At 40.8% G+C, this 26,723-nt stretch overlaps 1 protein-coding gene across 1 annotated transcript in view; it reads right to left on the bottom strand.

Annotated features, from left to right (window-relative positions):
• The window catches only part of LOC110850906, a 43,058-nt gene extending 18,620 nt beyond the window's left edge, over positions 1–24,438 (bottom strand). The window contains exons 1-6 of the mRNA XM_022098508.2: positions 24,209–24,438; positions 23,395–23,861; positions 9,754–9,967; positions 8,414–8,885; positions 1,879–2,249; positions 894–1,391 (exon numbers count right to left, since the gene is read on the bottom strand). Of these exons, the coding sequence (XP_021954200.2) occupies positions 894–1,391; positions 1,879–2,249; positions 8,414–8,498 (954 nt within the window). The 5' untranslated portion in view covers positions 8,499–8,885; positions 9,754–9,967; positions 23,395–23,861; positions 24,209–24,438. The remainder of the gene's footprint in view (positions 1–893; positions 1,392–1,878; positions 2,250–8,413; positions 8,886–9,753; positions 9,968–23,394; positions 23,862–24,208) is intronic.
• Between the last annotated feature and the right edge of the window lie 2,285 nt (positions 24,439–26,723).

The following is a 26,723-nucleotide window of genomic DNA, read 5'->3' as shown; positions in this document are numbered from 1 at the left end:
TTTAGAATATTTAAGTGTTCAACGTTCTAATGAGGGAGACGCAGACAATGAAGCACAACGCGCTGAGCTGTACAAAAAGGAGGAGACTGGAGTCTTTGTCAATTTCATGACTACTCTGCTGCTGTACAAACGAAGCGACTTGGCTTTGTGAACTTTCCTCGTGGTTCGTGGTATCTGTGGCATAAGTACTGGAAAGGTTTCAAGAGAGACAGAGAGACTCCAAACCATTGAAATAAATAATGGGATGAATATCTGCCCCGAGACTTTTCGTGGTAACAATTAATGCATTCAGTCCCATAATTTTATTTAATGTATTGTTCTCCCGAGTTTAACCACAAGATGGAAATTATACTAAAGTACGAAATATGTGCCTAAAACTTGTCCTGTGGATACGTGCTGTTGACAATTTTCTAAATTAGACCCATGTATCAAACTTCATGCAGATGTTTGATCACCAAAATTAATTATAGATTAACCATGCGATGCGATGACGGAGAACATTTAGTAATTCCACCAACTCTCTCTTTCTCTTTCTTATAGTGAAATCAAAAGGGTCGGGTAAAAACTTTTTCATGCCTCGCCAGCATGATGATCCTCTCTTTATCGTCCCGACTTGAGAGAGATATCTCATTCAACAACTAACAAGGACGGAAAAAGTTTTTAGTATTTTCTTCACTTAATTCCAAATTCATTACACACTTGACTTGCAATAGAACCAATTTCAGCCAGACAAGTTTCTTTTAAAAAAATGGACTTCATTTCATCTTATTTCTCCAATCGCGAGTAAGTAAACTGGAAAGTCGGGTCAAATTGGGGACTTGGATTGAATTATTTTTATCTATCAGTGAGATAAGGAAACACACGAGTCGCATGTACATATGCCATTAACTCACCTGAAGGGAATGAAGCGGATCTTGAAATACTGGAGCAAAATCCCTGTGGCAGTCTTTACCACCAAGATTTGTTGAAGAGGTAGTTGAAATAGCAGCCGCGACGTCATCGCTGTAATCATCACTCTTTATCTCGCTATCTGCCGAATCCTCAGTCTTTACTTCCTCCGGGGAGCAGATTGATAGCACGAGAAGGGTGGAGGGCAGTGGAAGTTTGGGAACACAACTTATGCTGCGAGTGAAACCAAAGGATATCGGCGTGGAGGTGGTGTAAGCCTGGATCCGATGCGGGACTTCAAACACAATGGTAGGATAGCGAATTTGTATCGTGATGTTGGACATAATTTGCACATTGTTGTCATTATTGTTGAGAAAGTTCCTGCTACTTTCGTCCTCCTCTTCGCTATTGGAGTCGCTCTCACCACTCGCGACAGAATAGCTGTGGACCAGGCGGACGAGGTAGAGTCCGCCTTGGACAATCACATTGCAGGGGAAAGCAACCTGTGGGACAGATGAGATGGTTGGTTTTAATAATGAAAATTACTGGGCATCTCTGGAACAAGGCTGTCTGTTGTTGCGTCTGTCATAATTACTTTTTAAGCCCGGCGAAGGATCAAAAGCTAAAAGATAATGTCTGTCCTAAACTCATGTATTCATCATTGAATATTTTAGATGCATATAGTCAGTGGACTGTAACGATGGCATAAATCTCGGGCAATTTCTAAAGGATTGTGTACAAATTGAAGCATGAAATGTACAAGTCTCAGATGGCCAGGTACATATGTATGTGTGTGTGTGTGTAGGTAAAAAAACGTGAATTGTAATTTTTTTCATGTCCACAATGATTCCCAGAAATCTTATTTCCTGGCTCACCAGTCACTTGGATACGACACGCTGTACACACTGCTATTCCGCTATCAGCAGAATGCCATGACGCATAAAAATGGTTTATTTTCCATGTCACTGAATTTATTGTAGATATTTTTACCTTTTCCCAGGAAGTGGTGAGGGGACTGGGAACGGGTTGTGTGGTCAAGAGTATATTTCGTCCTCCTTGGGCGCAGAAGAACAACTGGATGGCGACGGAGGGGAGGTTGAAACTTTGGTTGGGATCCAGAGTGCCCGTGAGATTAAAGACTAATGGAGATAGACGAGTCCAAACCACTAGATCGCCACTAAGAGCTTTGAAATCTCTGGGCCCCACCATCTCAATTGCTCCCTGCGTTCCGCCAAGAGCCAAGAGCAGCCACGGCAATGATGAGCCTGGTGGTCGAGATTGTAGTGATGTAGAGGACGACTCCGCCGACGATATGTTCTTCCTCGACTCGCCAAAATCCCTCTCCATAAAACAACTCGGGGCTGCAATAAACAAGTGCAATTACGTAATATTCTTTCATCACCAACACCATACTGCCATCCCATAACCACTTGTTTATGGCTGACATCCCGCCGAGTTGGTGTTTTTCTCTGTGATTCCCGCATTCCATTCCAATTCAACAAATCCCAGCCATCGTCTTGATGATTTCCTCAACAAAATCGTTCCCATAAAAATTCTAGTTGCAAAGAAGTTTCTCTTATTCGATCAGCAACATTGTCAAATGAAATCAGATCTTCATGAACGTATAAAAATGCAAAAAATAAGGAGCACCAGACTGTATTTAACGGAATCCTACCCATTCAGGTAGCCTCCTTGGAACTAATTAAATGTATCAACATCTGCAAGGTTTAAGAAAACATGGTCAGAGGAAATAGGTCTTTGGCAACCTCCTCCTCTCCAAATCTAAACATTTCTATTAGGACTCTGTCCAAAAGCATCTTGGAAGAAAGCGGAGGAAGAAGAAGAAAACCACATCATTCGCAGTTTTCCCTTCTTCTTCAGTGCTGCCTGCCTTGCTGCTGCTTCTCCAATCGTAGTATTCTCTGGTTCAGTGGATAACTTCAACAACATTTGTTCTTTGGAGGATTGCTTACCCCAGCGAAAATAACACTATTGTCTTATTTCATTGAAATCCTTTGTATTCGCACAACCACAAGAAAATAACATCATTCCATTGAGGAATTGAACTTTTCTCTTTCAAAGGAACACGAGAGAACAAAGGAAATCCCTGTTCCACGGTCTTAAATACAGAGAAACAGAGAGACAGTAAGTGGTAACTTTCACTTGAGTTAATATATAGAATAAGGTAAATAAATTATCCATATTTCGCCATATTCTGGTTCAGATTAGGGAGCACGACTAACTTAATACGACTCAATCGTCATCATCATCATCAAAGAAGAGGAGGAGGCAATTACACTGTCACAATAAATGCCTGCGTCCCTTCAATTGAGACAGTTTTGGATCCTAAGGAAATGTAAAATTCATGCAATTTCTTCAGCCGTGGGTTCGTTTCTCGTTCAATTTCACATGATAGGAATCTGATCTCTTGGACTGGTCGCAGTTCGGACTTTGATATATCCTTCTTCATCTATTAAAAAAATCCACTCTTGCTCACTGCCGGCTGGACGGATCCACGTACGAATCTCTTGTAATATCTCACTCGCTCAAACAGGATGGCTTGGACACTGATATGAAGGTTACATATACCGATGTTGCCATATATGTCACGGGTTCCCCGAGATCGAGGTACTTTTCCTGCGAGTGAGTGAGTGAGTGGTCTCACACACGCCGGACACACTTTAATGGGAAAGAGAGAGAGAGAGAGGTACATGGGAAGAATGTGGTGAAAATCGTAATCCACTTTGGAATTTCATTGGTCGACCTGCCTTTGTGGATGGTCAACTGCTATCACTTTCTCTATCTCTCTCTCCCCCTGAGCTAATCGAATAATAAGAAAAGTCACAAATGCACTGAACGAATGAAGGTGGATATTTAACCATGGACTACAGTACACTCTAATGAACATTGGTTTCTGTGGTTTGTCCAAATGAAATCAGCTTATTACGTGACACACTATATGACCACGTGGAAAGTCCTTTTTGAAGTAGTGACATTTGAAGTAATAATATGAGTGAAATTTCAACCAACCCAATCCCATCAGCCTGATCTTCATCTGATACCGAATGGACAGAACATAATATTTTGGGAGAAATGACTTTGGGGAAAGTGCGTCAAGTTCTACAACAAATGAAAAATGGTCCGACAAACACCCTGAACAAAAACACCACCCTTCTCCCTTTCTCTTCTGCTCCATTTACTTATCGTCGCCCCTACAGTAGTGAAGAAGTAGGAGAAACTATCTAGAAGTGGAGCCCAGGTGGAATATATCATAATGCGAATGTGTATATTTTTCCGCCTATTGTTGGACTCTGTCCCTCTCCATCATCATTCTTTCTTTCTCTTCCAATGCAATAAGGTTAGATATAAAATTGATATATTTCCCCGTTTCATTTGATCTCCCATTCTTCAGCTACTTCTACTACGGGAAGCCGTCAATCTGGTGCGGGACACAACACGCACATACCCACAACAAACAAAACTTGCTGCACATTTTGAAACACGGTAAGCTTCAGACGTCCTGATATGCAGCGACCCTAAAGCTATTTATGTACCAGGGTTTGGTCTAACCAACAAAACACCCTTCTCGCCCAACAACTTCTTCCATTCCACTCCATTCCCTGCTTCCTATTTTCTTTTCCTCGTGTTGTGAATAAAAGACAAATGAAAAAGAAAGTGATTCTGAAAGCACATACCCCATACATTATGGAATTGAAGGAGAAAGCAAACAATGTCTACGCCACCACCACCACCATGTCGGAATTTGAATATCCTGCTGAGCTGCCCAAGTTCAGATAAATAAATAAGCAACAGGGGAAAGTTTTCCCGTCCTTGTTTATCAGCAAGCTTATGGAACAAAAAAGTCGTATTTTTGTTCAAGCAAGCAACTAAAAAGTCAGAAAACAAATAGAATGAACAAAGATGGATTAGAAATGTGATTAGGTTTGCCTTTTTCCACATACCAGCGTCATGTGCATGAAGGCAAGGAAAGTGAGTTTTTTAACTTTTGAATGTCAACCGAGAATAAAATACTTTTCTTCAACGGTGGTAAAGGTGCTGCAGTGCAAACAAAGTAGCCCTAAAAAATTTTAAGACGTTATAAAAGGTTGCTGGGCCTGAGTAGGTGCTCTCTCTTTCTACACATGCAATATCTGCAAGTGTCAGGCTAAATGAAGGAGAGAGTGAAAAAATCACTTGGAATTGTATAAGGCTTCTCTCGCTCTGAGAGTATCAACGAACGTCACATGGAGTAATAGTTTCAACTAAATGACGTATGTGGTCGAATGGATTTTCAGCTTTTTCCAACTTTACGAGCTTAACCCTATCCTATTGGGAGTAGAATTCCATATATAAGTAGGACGTCCTAAGTAGCTAAGTGAATGATTCTGATAGGTGGTTCCTGGAGACAGAGCGAGAGAGAGAGGAATAAGAGAGCTCGAGTGAATTGGTGAAAACGGGTGGTTTTAATACGACTGCTTTATACTATAAATTGGAAAGGCAAAAGTACATTTCACATAAATAACCATTAAATTCCTCCTCGTCACTCTGACACTAAAAACTTGTAAAGAACAGCATTGCGACAAAGAAGAGTGGGTTAGCAAAGCTCCCTGCCACTCATACCAGCACGGAAACAATGGACTATTGTGAGGCGACTAACTGGTTGTCACCAGCAGTATTTTAAACAAATGAACCTTCCTTTCTCGCACTTGCATCAAGACCTCAAAATCATAAGCAAAATTATTTTCCGCTCCTGAGTCCAACTCAAAGTTTAATTATTTAGCTCATAATTCGCAGTAATGTTCAATTGAGAACTTCCGATGGACTAACAAGGATATGTTTAAATTTCCAATATTTGAAGGAAATTCTGCCATCAATTTGAGTTTGCACTCCTCGTATGGAATGCTAAACATTTTATGGTGAACCAATGACAATCTTTAATGATTCTTCCCGAAATAACATAATTGAAGTTAATAAGTTCTATCTAAACTCTGGATAAGCAACATAAATTATGTTGCGAGTACTGGTACGTGATCCGGTGAGGAATTTGTATCCGAAAGGAGAAAGTAATTCTGGCCGAGAAGGATGGGACAGAACCCGAAAACAATTAATCTCCTTGATCAGTCAACCCTACAATAATATAAATTTACTTGATTCGCTCCGTCACCGACAAACCACGGACAGGCGAATCGGTGTTCTGGAGTTATCTGTCCCTGTCTTGAGGGAACAAACTTAATGCGAATTTGGACGTAAATGCCTTCCTCTCTGATAATACAGACCATCAGCACATTTCGTTCGCCAATACAATTGAGTCGTACAATTTAAAACACGGTCACCTCGACGAGAGTCACAGTCCTTCCGCCTGAATACACTCCCACCCAACCAACGGGAATGGCTCACTCTGTCATTAGACGCCTCGTGGTGTACTCCCACCTAGAAATTATGCAAATCCTGCCGCCGCAAAGGAATGGAAGATGTTGTGGGAGGGAAATTAGATAAATTAATTTTCTGTTCAAATAGGTGTTATTTTCAAAATGCATAATAAACGCGACTAAGTAAACTCGCGCTGGGTAATTCATATCTCTTTCTGGGCAGGCTTCTCTATCCCAAACCCGAGCAGCTCAGGTGTGCCTTGCTAATTACCTTTCATCTTGCTCCATCCACTGAAGCTTGACATAATCAGTCATCTCACACTCATTAGTTTCCGTCGTGTCACCACAGTTCCCTTCATTCACCACCACCACCGACCATCCGAACAGTAATTTGCTGACTACTACTGGATTCTTGACAAGGCTTTTACTAACTAAACTACATCTCCTTCCACAACAGCATATTCATCAAAATCACCCAAGAAGAGCTACGTACAAACCACACCTTCACTTTCACTCGCTTTCGTATTATGTAGCAATGCAACACTGTCTGTTTACTTTTTCATTAAATGAGCTTGGTCATGACACGCAATAATGCGGAGGATACATAATATTGGAGACAGCAAGGAGTTCATTTTATGTTGACGCACCCCACACGTCACATCTCGCATCAGGAGAAATTCTACTTTCTAATGGATTTTATGCTCTCATTTGGAAGGGAGAAAGAGAGAGAAGGAAGGTGAGATTGCTTCTTCTTGGAAGCAACCGACTTGATTGGTGGTGGTGAATCTCTTTCTGTTGGGGAGGCAAGACGGAGACAATTTAAGCAACGATATTTTTCCAACCACGGGAGAACACATTTACCGAAACGAGGAAAAGCCTGATGTCCCCCTTCATACGACTGGCACTTACAAACCAGGAGCACCAGCGTAGTAATTAAGAGGAAGGGACTTCATTGCTCCCTGATACGCATTGAATGCAGCATCACAAGATTTCGTGTCCGCAGCCAAGCGAAGTAGCCGAGTGACATGACATGACACCGTATAAATTTTATAAACAAAGTGCGTCTGTCGCAAAATGGGGAAAGCAGTGGCTCTTCTTCTTTTACTCCAGAGAGAGAGAGAGTCCCCGTGATACAATAATTATAATGCCGCTTATGTGCTCCATCTTTGCATTTAAGGGAGGCTCATTGAGGAGGAGGTAGCAGAGTTAAGTTGCCAACTTATTTAAACTAAGTGCCTTCCTATGGTAATTAATGGCCGTCATGTTTTGGAGGAAGTAGGAGCCATTCGTTCTCCTTCTTTTGTACATGCCGGGCCAACATTGATTATAAGACACGGCAACCAGGAGATCATTTGAGGTTCATAACTTGACTTTCCCCCATTTACTGACGACCACCCTGTACTTGCAGCTGTCAAATTTATGTACAAGCAACACACCAGCAATTTACTTTGGTCGGCAGTATATACATAGTGTCAAGTCAAGTGTGGCACCCTAGTAGTCGCGGAATGCTGCTGTGTGTATGGATATTTGCCTTGCGATTAAAATTCAGAACGGTGTGGATGAAAAGGAAATGGAACGGCAGGCCGGCTCGCTCGGTGAGTATCTCACAACTCTCAGACAGTGAGGAATAAGTTAGCTGCATTACACGTTGCTGCTGTCCGTCCTCATCCATGCGTTGAGTTGACTTTGAATTAATGCAAACATTTCACGGAGATTTTGTAAGTGAAATATTTCTCTGCCTTTGTGCGCCCTGGGCAGGCAGGAATGCTAAGAAGTAGTTTCGGGTGTGGGCGAATCTGTTTGGATGAGTCTAACCAAATTTATGGTGTTTGTACTCCAGATTGCGTTACTTTAGTTGGTTCATGATATTATGAATAACGATAATCTAATTAATTTAATCGGAATGGTGAAGCAAATCTGCAGTTTTTAAGCATTCGTCTCACAGTCCGGTGTCCCTACTTCTGGGTTCACAAGATACCCATGGTCTACACAAGTTTCTCCATGCCGCAGAATTTCACCGTCTCATTAAACAAGGGGTTCGAGTGGGTTGTCGTACGTACATACGTAGTCAGTCACTGTGATCTATTTGGATTGGAGTGACCTGCAGGACGGAATGATAAATATGTGATTAGGAAAACGTCATAAATCATACTCACCGATTGATAGCATCAGGAGAAAGTATCGAAGCATGTTAGTGAAGTGGGTTGTCTTCTTCGACCCAGATTGGAATTGGGAGTCCATTACCTCCAGCACCCAAAGCGGCAGAGTCCATCCACTTCTTCCAACGTAATAAATAACGACGATGGTGGTGGTGAGCTCTTCGGATGGAAATTCAGTTTTAAAATTTCAATTCAATATCCGTATTCGTCTCCATGCAAGTCGTGTAGCCGTCCTACTCTGCTGAGTGCTCCTCCTCATTGGGTGGAATATGAAGAAGGAGATTTATTGTAGGCCGAAGGAGCAGTTTTCGCCTAGGATGAGAACATGACGCTGCAATGTATAAATGTTCACCACACCACCACAAACACCATGTCATATCTCGTTTCACTTCACATTTCACTCTCGTCCCACGACAAAATGGTAGTGTTATTATCCTTCATCCACAAGAGATTGTGTCCACTGCTGCCTCTGTATGTACGTAAATACGAAGAAAGTGTGTTTTAATATTATTATTGTTAGGTGGGGGTAAAGCAACTTCTTCTTACGACGACAACTACGCACTTTAATGTGGAAAAGTTTTTCTCATCCACCCTATTTTCTAAATCGAAGGTACATCTTTTTTAAGCAAAAGTACAAGGAACACTTAATCCTGACCCAGTCCGGTGACTATCTACGCATAAAAGTGGTCGGAGAAGCAAGGGGAGGGCAATATCATCTTTACGAGCGTATTGCATATCGATAGATAAATGTTGTGGCAGGATAAGTTGGTGAGATTGAAATTTGCAATTTCGACCCCAGTTCAATTCTGGACTAGCATAAAAAACGGAGACTCGTTAAATTGGATGGTGGAGCGTTTTTCCATTTTTCATCTTGCCGAGTAAATATTATAGAAAATTGAAGTTTCTGCGTCTCAACCAGCGAGAACAAGAGAGACGAAAGAACGAATGGAAAGATATTCAATTACAGATTGACTTGGTTTTCTTGAGTTTCCTTGATTGGATTTGCGCTCAAGTGTTACTTCATCTCATCATATTTCATTTGTTATTATATTTGTCTTATCCTCAGCTTTGTTGTTGCTCCCTCTCCCTCAACAGCTACAGTAAACTTAAATTATTATGTTTTCCTGTTATTATTAAACTTGGGATTTTGATTCTTTGTGCTCAAATTCAGTTCAGCTTTGTTTGTTCGAGAGACTTTCATTGCGCGGACATTATTCTTCTCTCCTCTACTCAATTTGTCGCATTTGGATATTTCCTCTCCTGATCAACCCACTGGGCCAGCAAGTATTTGGTCGTCTCAGAAAGTCAATAAGTAGTGAAAGTGGTGTCCAACTTACCAGTTTTCAGCCTGCAGAGGCCTGAGTAGATTGGACCTGGTGGATGAAGAGAGAAGAATCCCCGTGACTATGGTTTTTAGCCTGTTTCCTCCATAGTTGACTCCTTGATTCTTCTTCTCGAGCTGCTGAGACGTGTGGTCTCGTGGTCTTGAGGGAAAGTCACTTCCTTCTCGTTTTCACTCAATCTTGAGCGCCTTTTGTTGTTCCCTTTCTCCTGAAATGAGAGCAAGAAAGCAAGCGGTAGTTGAGATGAGATGAGAAAGTACAGCAGGGCAGGAGACGATCTAAATATTTTATTCCTTTCCATTTAAATTCAATAAGACTTGCGTCCCCCTCAACCAAACCAAACCAAACCTGGTTAAACTCCGCCATGGCGTGAGTTGTTTTCTCCAACTCGGTTTGGTCTTCTGGCCATTGTAACATTACGCTTGCACACCGAGTTTCCAAAGTGGCAGCCGTGGTGGAGAGGAATCCTTAGCTCGAGGGATTTGGCTAACCACTTGGTTGGATGGAAGGCGAAATAACTTGGTGTTTTCTTAACTAAAGAAAACCCTATCTATCTATCTCGGCCGCTTCATGTGATTCAATTCCCTTTCCACGTTAAGGAAAAGTGGAACGAAAACAGGAGCCATGATTCTAAGATAATAGTAATAAAGAGGGACATAATTATTTCCAAGCCCGGCTAACTCACTGTTAATTGTAAATGCACAATTTAAGAGGACCCGTCATCATCATGGTGGGAGCGGTGGGAGTAGTTGAATAATTAGATATTCAGTGATAATTGAGCATGTACAAGGTTCAAATTGAGAATGATTATTATACAAAAGAAATAATGGCAGGGTTGGGCCTAATCGTCAAATTTGCTCCTTTATACGAACGCAGAACGCTTTCACTCAACGAGACGAAGATCTTTGACTAACGCTCACAAACTGCATTTTCTTACAATTATTATTTCCAAGAAAGTTTTCTTCTCTTCCAAGAAGGAGATAAACCCTCATCAATATCAATTCATGTCAATAACAGTGCGTAAATACGAATGCATTAACCAACCCCACATCAAACTCGAGTCTCCTCATGCACACACCACTTTTCCTTCCTTCCTTTCTCCGTCGCACTCTCACTCACGCACTTTAATGCATTTTGAGTAAACCCTGAGTGCATTTTGAGTAATAAAAGTGCGTTTGCAGTAGATTAGATTACAAAAACAGACAAAGTTTGGGGAAACATGCAAGGTAAAACTTGAGAGAGAGAGAGATGAGTTGAGATCAATAAGGAAATTGCGCTTTTTGTGCATCCCATCTCATCCTTCTCCATGGACGGCGGTGGAGGAGGACGAAAGCATCATAATGGTCGCAACATTACAGAATATAGTGCTTGGTCTTGGAAGGCAAATTTCCCACGAGGGAGTCCCTCTTACTCGTGTAACACAGTGCTAACATTGCATATTGAGTCCAAAAATTGGTCTCCAGGGCCATCACGTCATTCCATCTCCCGTCGCATCCATCCAGCCATGCAGCCATCCACCCAGCAGCCTCTCCTCATGATAAGAAGAATGAAACTTTCTCCACACCACCAGAACTTACTCTGACCCTGTTTTATTAATAGTGAGCACACGAAAAGGGAGGGAGCTTATTGGACGTGGACTTGGAGTCACAAATGTCCATCTCGTTCCCTCTCTCATTCCTCATGAATGCATATTTGTGCATAAATATCTCGTTTTGCTACATTACATTCCTCTTCCACCGTCGCGCTCACCGCAACGCATCTAAATTATATCCGGTCTTCTGGCCCGGTAATTCGATCGTCTTCTTCTTCCTTACTGCCCGCTGCTGCTGCTACTCCCCGGTTGCCGGTTATGCAATGGAAGGTCATCATCATCATATTTAAATAGCCAAAACCACAATAGACAAACTGCGCCGCACAGAGAGACGAGGCATGCACACAGTATCACGTTTTTTTACCAGGTACAATTCTTGCCCTGTTATTTTACACAGAAATTGAGAGTTTGTCTGCATATTTGTATCAAGATGCACATTAATGATGCGGGTGCGGACCACATAAACAGTGGGTCGGACAAGGAGAGAGATAAAGATACGAATAGGTCTCAGCTCAGCCATTCATCTTCCCGAAAACACCCTGCGATACGGCCACCACAAGCATCCGGAACCTCCATCCAGCAATGCAAATGTACATATTTCTTCGTTACTCACTTTCAATTTGCACAAACACTCTAAACGTTGTACATTCATCTCCACTTTTTTTCAATTTCACCTTCAGTGTACCAACCGAGTCGGGATTTTTATGTTACGTTTTACTTTTGCATTCAAGAAACTGAGATAAATGCCAAAGGCCAGGCCTGCCAGGGATGTAAATGAAATGATGAAATGGAGCCACAGCAGAAGGAAAAGCAACAGCCCTTAAATATGGACTGCCTCTCATCCCATAAATGTACGTCCGAGAGCATGTGGTGGCGGGGTTAGGAAAACATATAGCAAATTGGCAGACGGACAGGAGATGCTTCCAGAAGTATGAAGATGAATGTTAGTAAAACATGCACATATTGTTAGCTATGTACATATGAACCACAAAAGCGCCAAATTCTGCTCCCTCCCTACATATATTCCCAGCCATGGCGTTAGCACTTCCTTATAGAGATAAAATGTCTCGTCATTTATGTGACTCTAACTTGTAGGCTTTCTATGGCAAAAATGCCATGAATTTTGACCTCTACATTCTTTATGAGTGAGAAAGGCATACAAAAGACAGGGAGGAGAACTCTCTACGAGGTGTTTACTTTTCAGATTCACTACAGTTGGCATTCCTTCAAAAAAATTATTGTCTGACTTGGATGATCGGCCTACCAACTTGTCTTCTGTAAAAAAAAGTCAACGTCCTTTCTCCTAAATTTCATTTATTTTTGATACACAATTTCGTTATTAGACTAAATTTAAAGGCGAGTAATGGAGACGAGAAATATGAGACTGACAATGAGACTTTTGTTGGCTCATTCTCATGGTTTCCTCCTTTTAGCTTTATCCTCTTTCGCATTTCTCATTTTAATCTTTAGAAAGTGAAAGTAGTCGTAATACACGTCCTTGATTGAGTCAATCCTGCCATGTTTCCTTGGCAAAGTCACCTCCGCCTTGGAGGCAACATTAACCAATATTACACGAGTACTTTGGGTTTTAGGAAAGAAGGAAAACACATTCTGAAAATTGGAAGGATTTGTGATTTTCTAAGTAACAATAAAATTCGAGCGAAACAAACCCTTGAGCAATCTGGTTCGTAAGCAACATGAAGAAAAAGTGGGCTATAACTCGTTCCCACTCGTTCAACTCTATTATGGCTGTCATATTCACTTTCTTGTTGAATATTGGATTATATTTGCTTGTCTGAAAGGAATATGACGTGCTCCAATTCTTGAGCCATTTGCAGACTGAGCAAATAAAATCATTGGGTCGACTATACGCAGTTACGTACACAGTCACCCAAATCTTAATAGATTCTCTGTTATACTCTGAAATTGATATTCTGCATTGGGAGATATTTATACCTCATGAAAAACCCCTTTGCATTGCACTTTACTTTCATAGCTCGAGTAAATACTGGATCTTTATACGAATCAAAAAATAATCCTGGAAAATGACAAAAACTATTTCTGAAAAGTAACCATTATTGCGCGACTGTAAATATAAACAGGCTTATTGGACGACATCTTGCACGATGGATGTTAAGCATTCACTACACTTTTGATATAATGCATACATGATTTATGAAATCGATCCCACCACCTGCTCACACATCACAAAATTTACACAACATTTGCCAAAAGTCGATACTTGACACGGTCGTACATAGTTGAAAATGTTCACAAAATGCTGATTATTGCATCTTTTACCGTAATCATGGACAATTAATCCACTGCAATACAAACAGTTTTCTTTATATTTATGGCTCGAGTAAAATTAAAAACGAGTAAAAATAGTAAAAATGCTAGCTCATTTACAGTAAAAATGTTCAAACGATTTTTTTTAGAACTTTACTTACACAGAAAAAACCTAAGCTATTGGGTTGTTGATGACTCAAATGACTTGCTGGTTGGATGGGAAAACCGGAGAAGTAGCGGTGTAGGTTTCTTCTTCTTAAAAAACAGCAGACGTTCTCTCCCAAGAACACTATTCTCTAAAATTCAGGAAGAAAGTACCAGCCAAATCACACCACGGCATGAATACAAAATATTCCAGGGTTGTATTGTGATTTCGGAAATGAGCAGCATTTTTCCAATGGAATGGAAATGAAACGGATGCCGTAACAAAAACAGCAAACTGACGAAGCAATAAGCATTTACTTACTTCATTTGCTGACTTTACACAATGGTCTCCGGTATCAAAAATAACAATGCATAGCACATGGAAGTAATGACCAGTATAGTAATGACCAGAGTATTTTATTCCTCAAGATCTTGCAGCAAGGGAACACGCGAGAATTCCCAGCTTTAGATTCTTTTGAATCTCCTTTATCACTTAAAAATACTTACGCCACTAAAATTCCTCCTTTACTGGAATATTATGAAACTTTATTAAACATTCTTTAAAGTGGGCAATAATGCATTTCAAGATTAAATTCATTCCTCTAAAAGCATCCGGTTTACGTAATGGAAGGTATAAGATGAGAAACAAAATCTTATTTGTTTCCTCCACGCACCCACCCGATTACCTTTTTGAGTACAAGATGCACAGAAAAATATGAGGAGAAAGCATTAGGGACCTGCCAACCATACTCCTTTACTCATTGGTTGGACGAATCTCTTAAAATTCAGTGGAAATATTTTGAGTAAAGTTTAAACATTTTGGAGCGAGAGCGGGACATGTTCGTAGCAAAAGATTGAAAGTGTGTACGTATTTGATCATTGCAATCTAATGCAATTTTCATAAAGTTTCTCGTCACAACTGACGACAAACGGTAATGGTTCACTCGTGTCTCCTCCTTATGCTCCTACGCTACAACGCAGAATTTTGGATTCAAGAGTTTCAAATTTACTTATTTTTCCCCGTGATTGTTAAGAATTTTTTCCCAGGATGTTTCGCTTCAAGACTTGTAGGGAAAGAAGTGCTCCAAGGAAATAAAACTTGTCGAGGGGAGTGGAAAGCTCAAATAAGTAAGTAAGTGCGTGAAGCGAAATGCATTTATGTACGCCGTGCTTGCATTTACTTCATCATCTCGTCGGTCTTCCACTAACCATGATAATAACGCTGACACGACACCAAACCCCATCCCGTCGTTGGTTGGAACGAACCAAGGAGTCGTGTTCCTGTTCACAGTTTTAGAAGTATGCGACGACATTTCTCTCCTAAAAAGAGGGCGAGAATAAGAAGGAGGGAGGAAAAGCTGGGTTTGGTTGGGTTTGATTTTATATAAAACGAAATGAATCGATTCTACATTTGTATGCAACGTTTAATGAGAAAGCACTGCTGCTCGCATGCATAAGGAAGATGTGACTCTTTCTGTCTCTCTTATTGCGTTAATGGCTCAACATTAGTGGAACTGATGTAAAATTTATACTTGTTTCGAGTGCAAACGTAAACTAACCATGTAGATTTTTCGTCTACAAATTAAAACAAATTCCTGTTCCGTAAGTTTCTTTAAATTCCAGACGTAAGTAATATTCAAATGAAACAATCATGTTCTAAAAAACCATCACAAATTGTAACCGTCGTGGTAGTGGCAGCATTCTTATATTTGAATGTAAAAGTTCAACCTTGAATTTATAATTTCTTTCGAATAGGAGGTCGAAGCGAAAGTGTTTTTAGACATATCACAATTTCACATAACTTTTACGCCATGCTTGAAACAGGGAGCGAGATATTTCAACTTTCATCGTGTTTCATGTAATGCTTTAATAATATTATCTGCTTCAATTCTCCCCTCTCCGTCCTCTATTTATGTTCACCTTATACATTCAACTTTACTTACTCGGGCCAAGCAAGATCCGACTAATTCCTCGACCTACCCGCCGTGTATTTGCTTTTCGTTCAAGCCGGTCTCGTCCCCAGTCGCCCAACTTCCCCCTAAATTTCTGACAAAACCTTCTCCTCCGTCCTGCACCAACCAACAAATGTCGATTGCATGATGCATGAGATCACACCAACTGACTCCCTTATTCCCGAGTTAAGTTTGAATTCGAAATGAAAATTGTAGCATTAGGTGGTGGGTGGGTGGGTGGTGGGTGAGTGAGTTAGTGAGCGAAGCAGAAACACAATGTAACCACTTTTCCGTTTGCTTCGTCCATTTCAATGACAATAAGGAGAAGGAAGAAGGAGAGGGGTGCCGTGTTATGAGGAGTTGTAAGCGCATATATATTCCCGTGGTAAAAGGGTTAGTGGAAGTAAAAGCATACCCGGTTTTTCTCGTATCGGGCTTGAACTTGATGGGCAGACGAAAAATGGAGCAAGTATTGGGAAGGGTTAACATTTTGCAGTTTGGCATACATCAATCCGCCTGAGTGACTTTGGCAGATAATAAAACCGGTTGAACAGATGCATTGTTTCATAATGGGCTAAAATTAGGTAAATAGTAACACTCTCGAGATTGGACCCTAATTATTCTTTCTTTATTGCACTGGGTTCACGGTTTCAGAGTTGCAACGTTATTCGACATTTTAACTACTCTGAAATAAAGCCAAGTTTACTTTTGCCAAACTACGTGAGACACCGGGTGCATTTTTTTTTGTTTCAAAGTCCGTCTTTGTAGTATGATGTATGGAGAAAGGGTGTCTGTCGGGAGATTATTGAGCTTGATACGCTGCATGTGAAAGAAGGAACACGTGAGCCCTAATAAAATACCTACTTGAAAATATTATTATATAATAAAAATGTGTACTCAACACCAGTCGCTACATTTGATAAGAATAATAAAGGAGGGGTTGTGGAGTACACTTTTTTGGGAAATCCATCCAATACGACCAATTTTGTATCATAAATGGGAGATATTCGGAACAAACAGGTTAATAAAAAACTTCTCTTACATGGCATGGCTTCCTTCTCCATATACTTCCCCTCAATAATTCGTAATAATTCGTACTGTTCCCCTAATCTCGCTCGTACCATGTGCCTTTATTACATATTATTTACGTTATCACGATAGCCAGATAAGTTAGTTAAGAGAACAGCATAACTTTGTGCTTCATACGGGATTGTTTTGACTGGTCGCATAAATATTCTGAAATGGTATGATCCAATTAACTTTGTCGATTACCCTGCTCGATTACTTTTATCCATGTAACAACCAATGTTCAAGTCAAGCACAAAAATATAAGTATGAGCTGACGAGCTCACTGACAGAATGAAGTGCTGCAGTAAAATTTAATCAAGTCCAATCTGGACAGGATACATCTGTGACTTTGGAATGAGATTAAATGAATCTGAATTTTTTTGTGCACAATTTCCCTTGACATTCAAAATTGAAATAACTTTTTACAGCTTTTTTAAGGAGTATAATCGTAATTGGAAAATGTCTCTCTCTCTCGCAGCACTTAGTTACTTTGATCGTAAGAAAACCCCATTAAGACAATTATCCTCTTCTCTACACACAATGTACATACGAATGAGTCGGTTGGTTTCCTAGAATTTTTAGTATTCTCAACTCCTCTCACTTTCACCAGGGAAAGTGAGAATAGAATAAAATGCATTCTGTTAAAATGGTAATATTTCTCGGGATGCGTCTTTTTGCTCTGACTGACAGGAGAAACAGCCCAAGTTGCATCTTTTGCCGCAAATCTACCAAGCAATGAGATTTATTTGGACAGCTTGGATTTCGTTTTCACTTTCACGGAATCAAATTCCAGTCGGGATAAGAATTGCTTGCATGTTCCCAAAGAAAATATATTCCACCCCATCGCCTACTAACCGTTCTTTCATTTCGTCCCACGAAGAAAAAAATTACCGCAATACAAAATTAGTGCGGAAACAGGCTCAAACTTTTAAAAATTCAAAACTTTACAAAAGAGCTTGTGCCTTAATTTGTAAACGCCTCCAATTTCCCAGAAAAAAAACTTGGGCTGTGGAAAAGAGAAAGAATGGAAAATGTAGGTATAGATATAGGGTCGCCTCCTTCCAGTCCGAAATGAAATGAATTGCCTTGCATTATCCCCAAGTTAGTTAAAAGGAGTCAAAGTAGAAGAGCCCACAGATAGAAAATCAAGTCAAAAGTTTGGCTCAAAGGATTAAGAAAGAATGTTGGGGAAAGTTGGTGCAGAAGGTGAGTTTTGGGGATGAGTAGGTATAACCTAATGTACGATTGTGGTATACAACGTATGGTGGCAGATAAGCAGTGGTGGTGCCGACACCACTAACGGGCGACCACGTCTAATCCCAGGTTTTACACCGAGCTTCAGACCAGATCAGGCTCACATAAGAGGAGGAAGAAGAATAAGGAAGCAATAGCGGTTGTTGGGGTTCCCCTTCTGTGGTGGCGGCCGTGGCGGAGGATCGAGATTAACTCTGGCTTAAAATTGAGTTTGTTTGGTTTGTGGGAAAAAAAGAGGTGACAGGTTTCTCGACAAAGGTAATCAGCCAGCCCTGTTGGTAATGGCTTGATAGACGCAGTAAAAATAAAATAATGGCTCAGACTGACATTAACGAACCAGTACGGACCCCAGGAAAACAAGAGTTTCTAATAAGATACAGACGAGAAGTGTAACTCGGCAAGTTTGGAAATGGCTAAAACGCGAGTAATAGCAGTAGAGGCTAGTGTTGCGAGACTGTTGTGGTGGTGGTCGTTGAGTGGAGAAAGTCATCACTTATTGTGCACAAGGAAACCTTTCTCCAACAACAAACACACCTCCGTCATTTGACCTTTCGCTCGTCAAGACCATATCGGCGGGTCACTTGAGTTTAATGACTTAATTTCGCACTAAATGTTAAATTCCTGCATATTTATATTTTCGTGTACAATGTTTCCTCGTACTTGAGAATAGTTAGGAAAGCTAGTTGATGAAATCTTGTTCAGTTTAATCAGTGCCTTACTGTCGAGCCAGTCGGTCAGACTGGTACGTATACTTCTTTGTATGTGGTGATAAAAAAATCGTTTACATTGACCATTCCTTTCTTCCGCATAAGGTTAATTTGCAGAGCGTCGTTGTCGACGACCAGTGTTTTTATTTCTTTCCCTCCTCAGCTCACAACACTCTGAGCAGCGTCTTAGTTAAAACAAACCAAGAACTGGAGTGGGCAAGTACTTTCTTCCATTCCACATCTGCCCCATGCACGATGACGCTACGACGACCACCATTCTGTAGCAATTCCACGACTACTTGAACCCACAAACAAACAAACAAAGTTGCACTTGATTCGCATTTCATTTTATCTAACCCGTTGTTCTCGCCTCGTTATGTTTCTTCCATTCCACGTTTAGACTAACCACCATATTCCTGTTGGTGACGCTACTGCCCATTGTAGTAAAATCGCAACCCACGCAAATACCAAGAAATCGCAAGTTACACACAGTTGCAATGACTGCCTGCCTGCTTTCTCGTACTTATTTTGGCTGACTTGCCCAATTTCTTTTCCTCCAACCAATAGGATCTACGTGTGCAGAATATATGATGTATTTTCTAATCTCACCCTATCTCTCTTTTCCACCACTCTATTATTGTTATGATTTACCAGGTGAGCCAGCTTCCCATTGATTGTGTTAATTAGTAGGAAAATGGGTGTGAGAAATTGGGCAGCTGAAATAGCAAGCCTGACTTTGTGTTATGGAATTGTGTGAAAGATGAAACACGTTGCCGATCAGGCGTATGTATCTACACTAATTTACATGATACGTACTAATCCAGTCCAGTCTTCTCTCTCCACCCCAACCCACCAGTCACAATTAGATACATTAAAAACCACCCGTGTTTATGTAAGAAACGCAGTTAACTTTTTTTCCAACTTGGGTGAAAAAGTCTCAACTCTTTCTCAGCAATTAAACTCATCACCCCGTCCATGCTCTTAAATTAGTTGGTGAAGGTAAGACAAATTCTCCAGACAAGTGGATCCTGGGGCCCTTGGAAAAGAACTTTTCCTGTGGTGGAAGTGGTGATGATGTGATCTCGATACGAGGAGAGAGAGAGAGAGAGGAATACGGTTAAAAGTGGGCACACGCTGCGAGAGGTTGCTGCTCATCAACTAAACTTGCGTCATCTCCTCACTTCAATTGGATACAGTACATACAACACAATGGAGAGGAGTAAAATGGGAGTTGAACTTGTTTCTACGAGAATTGGACAGTTCTTCAATTGCTCAAGAAAGTTGAAAGTGTGGAACAAAAGTAAAACTCAACTTTCATCAAGTCTCAAAAGGAGTGGGCCCACCAACCACAACGATCAACTGCACTGACTGTTACTTCGAATACCAACAGACTAACAGAGCCCGTCGTCGTTATTCACCATATTGCGTAGCCTTATCTTTGCTCATTCACTCCACTTTAGTGTATGTGCAATGCGTGTTAGAAGTGTGTGTGAGTGTTATTATAAGCCTCGTAAATCTGTGAAAATCCAGTCATCCTGACTGCCTCGTTCAGAACTATTTTCGTACATATGGACACTAGCGTATCGCTCTTGACCAGCGAGTCATTAATCTGTGAGCACATGATTTAAATGGTTTCCGAAAATGAATAAATCCGGATTACATTTATTTACGGAATTTCCTTATCTGTATAAAATTCTAGTTTGCGCGACGACGACGACGACGCCACCACCAATTTGCTAATCCGGCCGATCGAAGGAGCGAACCTGTCACGTAATTTTTTAATTTTCTTGCCGCCCTGGAATGTTTTCTCCGCTGATATCAGACTTTTTCTTTTAGTTTAAGGTTAATTTAATGGAGAAAGTATTCGCCGAGTTGTGTACTGCACGCAGCATGCATCGTTTGAGAATACATGTTGTTTGTGTAGCTAGCATGCTCGTCCGGCATTTCCGCTTTCCTACTACTCAACTGGTGCGAAAAGTATTCAGCAAGTTTCTATCGCCATGTACATTCACATTTTTATCCAACAGATTGCTTTCGCCACCATGCTGTTTTTCTCCAACTTTCCTCATACCAAAATCTCTCTCGCACAAAACAACCAAAAAACACAAGGAAGAGGTGGAACAAGGAACACAGAAACAAGTCGTCGTCGTCGTCGTCGTTGTACATGCTTTCCCCACTTTCTTCTCGTATCATGTCCTTCTTCAGTTCAGCCAAAGGCATGATGACATAGAACGCAGCAGCAGCAGCAGAGAAACTTGTTCCATCCAATAAGAGTAACAATGCTTAAAGCCATTCAATTTCAGCTCATTTACGGCATTATTTAACGTACCTGCAAAAATGTGTCCATTTATTTCCACCATTCTCCTCGCAAAATTACATTATCTACATGCTTCCTGTCCCCAGAGAATTTTTCCTGAATTCAGAGAGCTGAACATCCTGAGAGTTTGGAGGAGGATGAGAATAAAGGTAAAAAGAACAAGAAGCAGACACACTTTTACTCCCAGAGAGAAAAAGAGAAAGTAAACCAATCATACGACCACTACTAGTTTGCCTACCTTAAGATAAATGTGTGTTTAAGGATGAGATACAACAATTGCCTAATAAGCAATAATGCTGCTATAAAGCCGGGATTAATTCCGGTTCTTAATACGAATAAGGGTATCGTTTATTCAATCTCCAGTCCCCTTAACTTTCTAAGAGACGCTGTTATGCAAGAAGGACTTACAAGTAATCAAATTACAATAATAAAATAATAAAATCTGGTTATTTGTTTCTATTCCAGGTAAACGAGAAGAGCTTACAGCGCATCCCATTCACTTCTTCCTCTGCATAAAGTACATTGACTACAAAGCTAATTTTAGAATATCCACCTTTAATGAATGCAAAGCCAGTAAATGGATTAAGAGTGGATTTAAAATTGTGACAAGGGGACAAAAAAATAGGGGAAGTTCTGTCCAAATTACACGGTGGATTTTTCCCCTCGAAGCAATTTTACCATGCGAAAGATAAAATATGTGGCCACTCTACTGTCCTGTGTCGTGCATAGTACTTTTTAACACGACACCATCAACTAATGAAATTAGAGTTTATAAGTCCAAGACTCGGCGCAACCAACTAATTTTGCTCCCTCCGTAAACTTTAGGCAGCAACCAACCAAAAATTGTTTTAAAATGATACCACTTTGTCGAGTTTTGTGGAACATGTGAGACATAAGTACACCTAGATTGACCTTAATTTAATATAATAAAGAAAGCTAATCACATCATGGGCTCATCATTCTGATGTATTTTTTGCTCCAAGGTTTCTCCATTTCTTTATCTCTTAGATATTGTTCTTTGAGATGAATGATTCAATCCAATAAGTAATTCAGACCTTTAAACGAAACCAGGTCAGCTTTCGATTGTGTTCTTATTGCAAAAAGAGTGGAATTTCGGTTGGTCAGTCTGTTTTTTTAAAAGTTCAAATGTAATCCGGAACTAGTTCAGTTGTTTGAGCTGCAAGGTACTATTTGCTAATGCTGGTATCCATTAAAAGGAGAAGAATGAAAAAAATCGGTTGCTCCTACTAAAGGCCAGCCAACACACTTACTTAGTTACCCACGCATCACTGCATACTGTGAAACCATTGTTACTATTACCACCACACATCACGACTGAAAATAGATGAGATACGTATCCTTTTCTCTCCGACTTTCTTTTTTGTAACAATTGATCATTTATAATGCTACCCGTCCCTTCACCTGCTGCGCGTCTTTGTGTGCCCATTGTTCATTTCATTTCCCTCTCCGGCTAGGTTACCGATTTGATCGCCTTTATCAACGTTTCTAAAGAAGTTTCCCTTCTAAACACCAATCTGGACAGCCTCTTGGCAAATGATAATGCCACAATGATAAAATATCATCTGTATAAGGAAAAGTTTTTTATGTGTGACGAGAGAAAGCAGAAGATGGCGATGCTCAAGTTGGGGAAGGAAGCAAATGAATTGGCAAATTCATAAATTGCACCATAAGCACAAAAGAAGGTTCATCATTTTCTTACACTAAGGCTAAAAGATGAGCTGTTATTATGCCTGGCCTTTGTACATAAGTAGTTGTGTGAGTCCTACATTTATAATAATAGGCTGGCTCTGTATTTATGTATGTAGGTTCGTTCCTGCTTTCTCTTTGTTTCAATAGTCCACCACGAACCACCAGGAACTGAAAACCAGTCCAGTTCAGCACTGGATGAAGGTTGGGTTTAGTAGTTGTTAGTTTAATCACACTTCACTTGCTTCACATGGTTTCAACTTATGTATCTCTCTATCTACTTCGAGTTCAAGCTAGGGGCCGCGGAATGCTGGTGACGTTGGGATCATGCCCCCTCAAAAATAAAGAAACCTCCCAAATCCCTTCAAGGTTAGCATGGCCCTTCCACTGCCAGCTTACAATGTTACTGCCCAAAAATGCCCCCACAGCTTCCGCGGCGTATGGTCCAACCAACAATATATCTATCAGGACCTGGGCTAGGAAGCCAAAACGAATGAGAGCGGAAGGACCAGAAGCGACTAAACCTACCGAAAGACTGATGATTTACACAAGAACTGAGGTAAACTCAGGGACCGGACATCAAGAATCGGATGTTGTGTTACTAACCGTGCTGTGGTTGACATGTTGTCGTATAACTTTTCCAATTTGCAATGCGAGTGGGTATCCGTCCATCCGCCGCTTCTCCGCCTCAGTCGTGGAATGGCTAGTCGTCTTCGTCGCCGTATTCTTCTTCTTCTTCTTCTTCTGGTCGGTTTGGCCAGGACACAAGGAAACAATACAGGAAAGGAGCAGCTCAACTTAGTATTATAAACAGTAAACCGTTCGTTCTTCTTGGTCGTCGTCTCCGTTATTAAACTCACTACTCACTCAACTCTGCCAAAGTCCGTTTGCTCGCAATTGTGTGCAAATATCGTCCCGTTTTATTGTTTCGCTATTTTGCCATGGTTGAGTTGCTTATTATTGTTACATCCCCCACACACTGCTGGAGGAAGAGGAGGAAGTGAGAACAATGGTGGAGATGTGTCTCCGTCAGGAAATTATTAGGGCACACAATTCTCTCCTTGTTTTGTTTTCTAGAGAAATAGAAGAAGAGAAAGTTGTCGTTAGCTTGGCTTTTGCTCTTCTACTTTATCGGGGCAAAAGCCTACCCCACGAGTTTCAATTGCTCCCCTATTCTAATAATTGGAATATCGTGCAACTTGCCAACTTACTTTGATACTTACTTTACGAGGGAAAATTAAAATCTAGTTTCCTCTTAATTTCTCGCCCTGACTCCAATATTCATTATTAAGAGAAGGGTTCCTCAAATAAAGATCAAGTTTCTGCACACTTTTCTCATTACTCTTTATCTGCTTGCGATTAGGAGCAAAATCTGGGCGAGTATTTACTAATGACAAATGAGAATGACTCTGATACTTACGATTCACTTGATTATTTCGACTGTGATGACATGAAGCCGGGCGGGTAGGAGGCGAAGTCAAGTATGAAATAATTGGGAATTAGTCAGCAGAGGTTAGTTGTTTTCTTGGCTGTTTTTCTGAAGGGGAGAAAGTGAGACAGGATGAGAGGTGGAGGTTTCACGAGGCAGAGAGAGAGAGGGGAAAGTAACAAGTAGACGGCTTGACGCCGAAACACAGACTGCCCCGCAGTGGGACAAAGTTCGGGTTAAAATTGTAGAAACATGGCAAAAGGGAGACGAGTGGGGAAAGTACCAACCGAGAGGGATTCTCTCTCTCCCTCCGTCCTGTGGTTTTCTCCCGACATGAAGTGCTGCTTACTGCTTGCTGCTTCTACTGCTGGCTGGCTGGTTGGTTGAGTGAAGAGTGGCATTCATATCGGATCAAATGGATCACCCTTCTCTTCCAGAAATTCAGTGGAATGGAATAAAATTCGACTTGTTTCTCCCATCGGATGACGGGGAGCCATGAGAAGACAGAGGAAGAGAAGGATGATGGTTGGTTTAGTCTAACATGTTTATCGATATCAATGATGATGATAGCGATATGTACAGAGGACGCCGAGCAGCAGGGGCGAGTTAGTGTCTGGCCGCCTTAAAACCGGAGTGTCTGTGCAGGAGAGAGTCTTACGTTTTTGGACAAGCTTCTCACCGAAACATTATTGTTCTGAGCAATGAAACGGATTCAAAAAGGTCCGGGTATAGCAAAGTTTCCATTGAAAACAAGAATTGCATAACGTACGTAATGTTGTTGTTGTTGTTTTTGCGGGTCTGAACTGTCTCATCAGAAATGATAAGTGGTTATGTTACTACGCAGTTGTCTGTGTGGAGAAAAATATTTCTGTCTCATGTCTCATGGTATATATATACGTAGATTGTGTATAGTACTATAAGTGTATCAGTTGCAGCACTGAATATTGATTTCCGTAAAGGATTAATTTGTTTGCAAACAATTATGAAGTTTACGATGGTCAAATAAAGGAATCCGTAGTATCATAACATAACTCGGGTACGAATATTATTTTATTATTTACTCGCAAATTTGAGATGTAGTTCTTTGAATTGCAAAATAAGTAAATTTGCAATCAACGAGTCACTAATTCAATCACCAATGTAAATCGAGTTGACCTTAAACTGAATTTTAGACTCGAACCAAGAGGTGAAAGCTGTATAGAAAATGCGTCTTTTTCTAGCCATATTTCCTTTAATTGGAGAAATTGGGCAAGGCAACTTTTGACATCCTTAACCTGCCGAAATCCGTGATGAAGTATTTGGACGGTTGCAGAAAAGTGAGATTATGACTAATGGTGGAAAGCATTAATTAAAAGTGAATCAATCAGTGAGTAATCTTGAGAAATTTCATTGCGCATCATGGGAGCAGGGATTAATTCCTGACGGATGAACTTCTCTCCCTCTCTTCGCCTGAGCTGCTGGAAAGAAGACGACTAAGCTCCAGATTTATTTTCATTCCTCGACCGACCTGCCCATTAGCTTGGCTGCTACCTCTAATTTTTGCGGTTTGACTTTACTAAATGTGAAAGAGCTTCGACTTTTCATTCATTTGATGGATTAATGATGAGCATTAGTTTGCTTAGTTAAGCGCGACGTAATAATAACGGCTTTTGTGGATTTATTTACGTGTTTACCTTATATCAGCCGTGGGCCAGGTTTACGTGTGTCGGATTCATCCATGCACATTTAACTATTATTTCTCTCCCCGTATTCTGACCAGTAGTAATATTTTCATACGTAAATGCATGTCATGTCCTGAATAGGGTGCACAAATAAAGGTTGATATCACCAGCTAAATAGGAGGGAACGCTCCACCATTCGCGTGTGAACTCACAGCCACCAGAGTACAAAACTGACCCTAATAAGGCACGCAACACTCTCTCCGCCTCGATACCTTTCTACAAGCAACGAGCGGGTTATTTTATTAGCCGGGCTTTCTCTCACAGTTTACTTAAGGTGCTTATCATCGAGGATTGGCTCTCTCTCTTGGAATTGAAGCTACTCTTACTGCAGCACCTCGAGAAGAAAAACGAGAGTGGATGAAATACGGGAAAACAATTAGTCCTCTCTCTGGAGAAATACGGAGAAAGACATTAAAACCGAGGAGTCAATATTGCCAGTGAGCAGGCAGCGTTGTGGTTGGGTGACTAAATTTGCTCGCCTGCTAACTCTCAGAACAGCGTGGTTATTTGAACATTTGGATGACTTTTGATAAATCTGCTTGGTTCTTCATAGTTGAGAAAGCATGTAGACTCAACAGTCTGGCTGGCTGTCAATCAACCGCATTATTTTGATCAAAGAACTCTCAAAATTTTCAACAGTTCAAACGCAGAAACCATAAAGAAAGTTTTACGAGGGAGAAATACAGTGGTTAATTATGATTGCTTGATCACCCCTGCAGCTTACTCGCTCAGTCATTGTTGAGTGGTTGGTTATGTGCTTCGTGTATGTATGGCAGGCAACGTAT

The sequence above is a fragment of the Folsomia candida genome, unplaced genomic scaffold (genome assembly GCF_002217175.1).
Source record: "Folsomia candida strain VU population unplaced genomic scaffold, ASM221717v1 Fcan01_Sc006, whole genome shotgun sequence".
Taxonomy (NCBI): Eukaryota; Metazoa; Arthropoda; class Collembola; order Entomobryomorpha; family Isotomidae; genus Folsomia; species Folsomia candida.
This window is presented reverse-complemented; position numbering and strand designations above follow the sequence as displayed.